Below are 8,131 nucleotides of genomic sequence, written 5' to 3'. Positions count from 1 at the left end.
GTTCATTCCTTTATATTGCTGCGTAGTATTCCACTGTGTGGACAGGCCACGGCTTGTTAATCTGTTTACCTGTTGATGGACATTGGAGTTGTTCCCAGTTTTTGGCTGTTACAAATAAAGTTTCTAGGGGCATTTGTGTACAAGTTTTTGTATGGACATAAGCTTTCATTTCTCTTGACTAAATACCTAGGGGTTGAATAGCTGGATTATATGGTAGATATATGCTTAATTTTATAAAAAAAAAAAAAGTGCCAAACTGTTTTCCAAAGCTATTGGACTATCTTTCATTCCTATCAGCAATGTATGAGAATTCCAGTCCTTCCACATCCTCCCAGCACTTCCTGTAGTCAGTCTTTTCAATGTTTTTGATTTTAATAGGTGTGTAGTGAAATGTCATTGTGGTTTTAATTTGCATCTCCCTTATGGCTGATGATACTGAGCATTTTTTCATGTGCTTATTTGCCATCTGTATTTCTTCTCTGGTGACATGTCCACATTTTTTTTTAATTGTCTTACCAATCCTTTAGCATGGATAGTGTAATAATCAGGTTCATCTTGGCCATTGTATAGAAAAGTTTCTACAGTTGTCATGATAAAAAGGAAACTACATAAAGTTTTTGCTAATTTCTACCCTCTATCCATTTTTCTCTTTTCCTCCACTCCACTCCCGTGGCATTTGCTCTTTAGTTATTGTGCATGGCTACATAGGGACATTATCTGTCCTACTAGATTATAGATTCCTTGAGAGCTTGAACTTTGTTGATCATTGATGTTCCCATTGTCCCCAGCACAGAGTTTGACTCATTCAAAATAGTCTCTCAGAACCAATTTTCATGTGAGATTTGGATACTAGTACAAAAAAAAGAGACTTTATCTTCCCAAGTTAAAGTAAAAGATTGAAAATCAAGAAAACAAGAGAACAAGTGAACTATCATTTCACTGACTTAATTTGCCCACTTCATTGAGCTGTTTTTCTGTGAACAGGATATTTTTGCGTAATTGACATTATTTTATAAACAATTGTGCACCTTGCTTTAACATGCTATCATAAGCTGAAAAAAAACTTTATAAACGTCAGAACCCCACACAGGTTGTGTGGCCCACTTTAGTATCTTAAAAGCAGGTACCATATCTTAATTCACTCAAAATGGATTGAAATGAATAGAAGATAATGGTTTTCTGTGGAGAGTGTTTGAGGCACGGACTTCTAAAAAATTTACTTGTTTAACTTTTGAAAGTCCACTTCAGAGTATTTTCTATTTTTTTTTCCTTCTGAGAAGAAACAGCTGTCAAATTCCTACTCCCTCAAAGTTTGTTTCCTGCCAGTTTTTCTTTTGAATTTCCTAGGAAAACATTCAGTGTCTTTCTTTTTAATTATTTAATTTCATTTTAATTTATTTTGCCTTTTTGAAACAGTCACTTATATTTTAAAGACGTGTAAAATGAGAAAACAGGAGTCTTTTATATTTATCCACATAGTTACCATTCCTAGGTCTTCATTCCTTTGTGCAGATCCAGGTTTTCGTCTGGTATCAGTTCTCCAGCCAAAGAACTACATTGTACATTTCTTACAGTGCAGGTCTGCCAGCTCTCATTTGTGTGAAAATATCTTTATTTCACCTTCATTTAAAAATCTGTTTATGTTCTTTTTCTTAAATAACAGCGTTATTGAGATACGATTCACATACCACACAATTCACACACTGAAAGCGTACAGTTAAGTGGTTTTTAGTAGGTTCATGGGGTTGTGCAACCATTACCACAGTAAATTTTAGAACATTTCCTCATCTCTTAAGAAACCCTATACCCATTAGCAGTCACCCCTCATTCCCCCTTAAATCTTCCCTCACCCTCCTGCCCCTGGAAAGAAATCTACTTTCTGTCTCTGTAGATTTGCCTATACTAGACATTTTGTATAAATTGAATCCTACAATATGTGGTCCTTTGTATCTGACTTCCTTCACCTGGGATAATATCTTAATTCAATTTGGGTGGCTATAACAAAATAACATAAGCTGGGTGGCCTATAAACATCAGCAATTTATTTCTTACAGTTCTAGAGGCTTGAAGTCCAAGATCAAGTCACTGGCAGATTCAGTGTCTGGTGAGGACCTGCGTCCTGGTTCATCTGCTGTGTCCTCACATGGCAGAAAAAGAGTAAAGAAGCTCTCTGGGGTCTCCTATAATCTCCTTCATGAGAGCTTCACTCCCATGACCTAATCACCTCCCAAAGGCCCCACCTCTAATAGCATCACCTTGGGGTTAGGTTTCGTCATATGAATTTTGGGGAATCACAAACATTCAGACCATAGCAGATAACATTTTAGAGTTCATATTGCCACATGTGTCAGTACTTCATTTCTTCTTATTGCCAAACAATACTCCATTATAGATAAACCATATTTTATTTGTCCATTTATCATTTGATAGTGTTTATATTGTTCCCACTTTTTGGCTCTTGTGGATAATGCTGCTGTGAACATTCATGTAGTAGCTTTTGTGTGGACATATGTTTTCAGGTCTCTTGGGAGTAGAATTGTGGGTCATATAGTAACTTGTGTTTAACCTCATGAGGATCTGCCAGACGGTCTTCTGAAGTGGCTGCACCATTTATGCTCCCACCAGCAGTGGATTTAGGTTCCGATTTCTCCACGTGGCCTTTAGTTTTGAAGGATGTTTTTGTTGGCTGCATAATTCTAGGTAGATAGTTTTTTCTTTCTGTACTTTAAAGATTTTGATCCGTTGTCTTTTGGCTTACATTGTCTCTGATGTGAATTCAATGTTTGTTTTTAATCTTTGTTCCCTATATATAGTTCTTCCTTCTCTCCTGGAGGCTTTAAAGATTTTTCTTTTGATTTCTGGTTTACATTAATCTGATTATGATGTGCCTTGGGGTGAGAGAGAGAGAGAGAGTGTGTGTGTGTGTTCATCCTGGTGGAATTCATTGAGTTTATTGGATCTGTGGGTAGGTATCAAAATGGGAAAACTTTGGGTCATTACTACTCAGATATTTTTTCCTGCACCCACCAACCTGCACAGACATATGCTGGGTCATTTGATATTGTCTGACAAGTTGCTGAGTTTATGGGTCACCTTTTCCTTCTTTGACCATTGCTCAGCAAATAATCATAACATAACATCATAATACTACTTTATTGAATGTCTGGGATCTTTTGTTCCTCTAAAGAGTGTTGTTGAGTTTTGTTTTGTCAGAGAGTAAAGTCTAGTGGATTCGTTTGATGCTTTGGAGGCTTGTGTTCAAGCTTCATTAAGTCAGGTGTAGTGTACCCTTTATTTTTGGGCTGGATTAGCCCTACTACTAAGGTAGGACCCTTTTGACATCTCTTAGTGCCCACAGTGTTCCACAAGATCTCTCTGCTTGACTTGTCAGAATCAGGACACCTCCTAACTCTGTGTGAGCTCTAGGAATGCTAAGCTTTCAGCTTCTTTACTTTTCTTTATTTGGCCTTGTGGGTCTTGCCTTAAACATACACAGGTTGATCTTTAGCCAGAGATTCTAAGGAGGCCCCTGTGCAGATTTCTGGAGCTTTTTCTGTGTGTAGCTTCATACTCTCCAGGACTTTACCCCACAAATTCTAGCCACCTCAGTCTCCCTAAACTCTGACCTGTGAGCCTGGCCCTGAATTTGGCTTCTCCCTCGCTGTCCTGCCGTCCAGAGAGGACAGTGGTGGAAAACCAGGGCAGTCTCAGAACTCACCTGGTTTGTTTCTCTCTGCTCATAGATCATGTTGTGCCCCTCCTGTTGTCCAGCATCTGAACACTGTTATTTCATATATTTTATCCAGTGTTCTAGTTGTCTGTGGCAATTTCATCTACTTTGTGCAGTGTCTCATTGTTTATGGCACTAACTGCCAGTGCCAGTTACTAAGTCATGGCCAGAAGCTGAAGTTACATTTATTTTTATGATAAATTGGCTCAGATTCTGTGAGTTTCACATTTCATAGCCCAGGCCTGTGTATGTGTTCCAGCCCATAAGTATATGTATTGATTGCTTCTACAGTTTTCCATGAAGTTCCTTTTTATGGGTCATGCTTTTTTGTGCATGAATTTCAGAGTCTACTTCATTATGATTAAGGCAGATAATCTGAAAACCATTGAAATTTTAACTCTAACAATGGCATGTTAGCTAGAAGACTATTCCTTCTTTGGAGAAACATTTTTTAATACTTCCATGCGTTTGAGTTTGGATGTTACATATGACACTTTCAATGGGTTTGTTGGAAGATGCTGATTTTTTTTCAGCTAGCATATATCACTCCTGAACTGTGACTAATGATGTCTCAGATTCAGTATTCTCCTAATATGAGTTGACATTTCTTCTGCTGCCGTTGATCGTCCTTCCTCTTGCAGGTAGTCCAACATGACCCGTGTCGGGGTGGAGCTGGCTACTGGAACAGCCTCTTCCGTTTCAAGCATTTGGCTACAGGGCATTACTTAGCAGCAGAGGTAAGTAGCACCTCTCACGTTTTCCTCTTTCAAGGCTGACATACCAACCGCCTTTCCTCACTCACTTGTAGCCTTTGGGTATTAGAGGAATAGGGGAATGCTCAGTCACCTTGCTTTTCTGTTTCCTGCTGCAAAGAAAGAGGCAAAGTGATTAACACATTTTAGTACTTGATAGGGGTTCTGCTCAAGACGTGGGGAGAAAAGTAAGTTAGAAAATAATGCAAATCCAGGTGTTTAGGGTTATCTTTCTGTGTTCCCCTTGCATACAGCCCTCCCCACATCTTACCTACCAACTCCACTCATAACACATGTGATTGAGCCTCGGCTGGAGTGGAAACATGGTATGGAAAGTCGGAAGCATTAAGAATTAGACAATTTCAAAAAGACCTCTGATTTCTCAGAGCATTAGTGGAATGGACAGCAGCTTGTTTTTGACTTGTGGCATTGTCAAAAATCAAGGAAATTCACTTTACCTTTAATGTCCACGAAGGGTTTTCAAGGAAAGGAAAGACTCAGTGCTGAAGGACAAGAGGAATTTGCCTTTTATTTTTGTATTAAATTAAGGAGCCACCCTACTGTGTGACCGATGTCGAGTTTTACTCTGACCTGCTGGAAGATGTACGGTGCATATTCGTATCAGATTCTAACCGTACATCAAAAGGCCCCCACTGTTGGCTGGTACCACTGGTGAGACCGCACAGAGATTTCCAGGGTGAAGCGTGGGAGTCCATACAGCTTCTGCAGCTGACCCAAGGAAAGCTGAATCTAAATGTGCTGACCCCCTTGGGGTGCCTGAGACTTGTAGGAACCGATGATTTTGAAATATTTAAGAACTGAAGATCAAGAAGTGGAAGTTGAAATTTAAATTGGAGCTGGAGGGAATTATAGGCCCAGCTCACTGGCTGTGAGAAATGTTGATTACTTGGTTTATTAAAGATTAATGGTGGTTGCATTATCTGTTATGTTTTGAGGCTGACGTAGCTCTTGCTGGAGGCCTAAATTCTTTTCTTTTTAACTAAAAATAAGCAAGATTATCAATGACTATGTATCTACCTTTTATCTAGCTCAGGCTTTTAACTGTTGCTTTGCTAGTAAGTTCTTTGTGTTCCTCTGTTTACACTTGAAAGCTGTCCTTTGGTGACTGGTAGACTGTTCTGTGTGTGTTGTACTCATGTGACTTGTGTTGTTGTTGTGGCATGCTGGTTTCGTGAACTGAGGGAAGGGACAAGTTCTTAGCTGTTCAAGAATGTTCTCAGCCTTTGAAGTCTCCTGCAAGTGGGGCCCAGTCCTTGAGAAAGCAATGGATGTTTTAATTTCCTAATGATTCTTTTTCATCAGGTAGACCCTGACTTTGAGGAAGAATGCCTGGAGTTTCAGCCCTCAGTAAGTATGGGCAAGAGCCTTCTTGTCTTCATGTGGTAGGGTGAGGCCAAATAATCTGGAACCTCATTTAAGAAACTGGTTGTTGAGTGCTGGGGAAGGATAAACCTTAGGCTGCCTTAAAAGAAGGTCTTGTTCTGTGCTTCCCTTGAAGGCAGTCATATCCCTGTGTGTCCTGATTGGTCCTAGGGATTGTTGGTCATAATGCTCTTTCAGTGTGCTTAGTCAAGGGGTCTTCACCTCTGAGTCAGAGAAGTTGACAGTATCTCTTGGAATCCTAGCAGATTGTAGGCGCTGATGGCCTATGTAGAAGCTGGCCTTTTACAAACCATAGCCTTGTTGCTGCTGACCTTAATCCATGACTCACTCAGACTTTCCAGGGAATGAGCACATGAGGTGGCTAGCACTGTTTAGACTGTGAAGGTAACATGTGACGTGCAGGCACCTGGCATCTGATACCCACTCGATTGTTCAACCTTCTGTCCCTGCTTTTTGCCAAGTCAGGAATAGGCTTTAATGTATAATGTGACGTGGAATTTTAATGCAAAATGGATCTTTCTTTGGAGACCTTGTTGCTAAGTAATGCTGATATGTAGACACTTGGGGATCAGGTGTCCACAGTTACAGACTGAAGAAGGCAGTCATTGTATTACATGGAAAAGTGGGATAAGCAAAACAGTTTTCCCATGGTGTGCTTGATTCTGGTCTAGGATTTAAAAACCAAGCCAAACCAAACAGTTGTTGCTGTATTTCACATGTGTGTCCACATGGTGGTCTCAGTGGTGGATGTGGTAGGCAGTCTTGAGGATATTTCTTGTTTTAGTAAAATTTAGAAATATTTGGAAGCACTTGAAAATTGGCATGTTAATGAAGGGAGATGGTGTGGAGATAGTTCAAAATGTAATTGTCTTTGGAATGTGTTGTGAATTCTGCATTCACCGTTATCCTTCCAGTTGTGCTTGAGTAGAATGTTGGCTTTGAGAAAAACTCATAGAAGTTCTGGCCGAGAGCTTCCGGCTGCTACTACGCAGACTTGCTGGGAGCTTCTCCTATCCTTTCTGCTCCTGGATGGAGCGCCCGAGGCTCCTCTTCCTTCTTTTTGTCCTTGCCACCTTCACTTCTGGAGTCCACTTTGAAAGCTTTCCTTCCACAGTTACTATGGCTTGGAAAACACTGAGCTAGTCCAGCATTCTGTTGATGCGCGAGGAAATCTACTGTAAAACCTCTCTGCGTAGTGTTCATGTGGTCACTGTTTGAACGCCTGGACTAGTAGATACCTGACGGTATCTCTTGGATTTTTCATGACAGTCTTGTCCTTGCACCTACTTTATTTCAAGAGAAGGAACTGCCTTTGTGTGACTTGCACCCAGTGGTCTAGTGTTACCATCCGAGGTAACAGAGCGTAAGTCTCCCCTCTGAGATTAGGCAAGCCGTGGCTTCTTTCAGTGAGAGTGGATGTCCATGTGAACCTTGCTCTCCTGGCCTCGTGTGTGTGGCAAGACTGGCCTTTGTGGTGCAGGAGGAAGAGCATAGCGATCAAAAAAAGACAAACCTTGGTTTAAATATCAGACCCACCACTCCTGAGCTGTGTGACCATGGACAAGTTACTTTCCCTCTCTGAGCCACGATTTTCTCACTTGTACAGGGGGCATTTTTTAAGTTGTCCAAGATCATTAGCATTTTTAGGCCCTGCCCATGCCCCAGATCATCTGGGCTGCAGAGCAGCTACATGAAAGGAGGTAGGACAGGCTTCATGATCTTAATTTGACAGGAGGAAGCAGCCATTGAGAGTAGTCCTGACTCCTTGTATATCTCAGGCTCTCTCGGAGCTCAGTGGTCTTTCTCTGTGTCCATGCCTCTCCATGCCGGGGGGCGGGCTGTGCCAGCAGGCTTGGGTGCACCTCTAGGCTGTGCTGCTGTGGCTACTTTACTGTTGCTTGGGCCGTGGTCTGCATGTGGAGGAGGGCTGTGTGCAGAAGGGGGCTTACCCCACACCCTCGAGGCCAGCAGCAGAGCTTCTGCCCCTGTGGGCAAGGTGTTAGGATTGGGGACATCCTGCACCCTCACCCTCCTCTTGTCTTGGGAACTTGGGTGGAAAAGCTAGAGTCTGTGAGTTTAGGAGAGGAAGCATCTTCTGCCCTGCCCGTTGGTTTCCCTGAGACTGGCATCCAGTGCCTTGGTTGTTGCCTTAGACCTTACTCGGCTTTGTTGTGCTCCTCCTTCTACATGCAGCATCCTCGGGCCACTCGCTTGGTGCCAGAGGACAAGAAAGGACTACCCAAGG

The 8,131-nt window shown here is 41.7% G+C and overlaps 1 protein-coding gene across 1 annotated transcript in view; it reads left to right on the top strand.

Annotated features, from left to right (window-relative positions):
- The window catches only part of LOC103581401 (inositol 1,4,5-trisphosphate receptor type 1-like), a gene marked incomplete at its 3' end in the record, with an annotated part of 34,599 nt that overhangs the window by 4,136 nt on the left and 22,332 nt on the right, over positions 1 to 8,131 (top strand). The window contains exons 4-5 of the mRNA XM_008563243.1: positions 4,372 to 4,467; positions 5,806 to 5,850. Coding sequence (XP_008561465.1) covers positions 4,372 to 4,467; positions 5,806 to 5,850 — 141 coding nt within the window. The remainder of the gene's footprint in view (positions 1 to 4,371; positions 4,468 to 5,805; positions 5,851 to 8,131) is intronic.

The sequence above is a fragment of the Galeopterus variegatus genome, unplaced genomic scaffold (assembly GCF_000696425.1).
Source record: "Galeopterus variegatus unplaced genomic scaffold, G_variegatus-3.0.2 Scaffold12977, whole genome shotgun sequence".
Taxonomy (NCBI): domain Eukaryota; kingdom Metazoa; phylum Chordata; class Mammalia; order Dermoptera; family Cynocephalidae; genus Galeopterus; species Galeopterus variegatus.
This window is presented reverse-complemented; position numbering and strand designations above follow the sequence as displayed.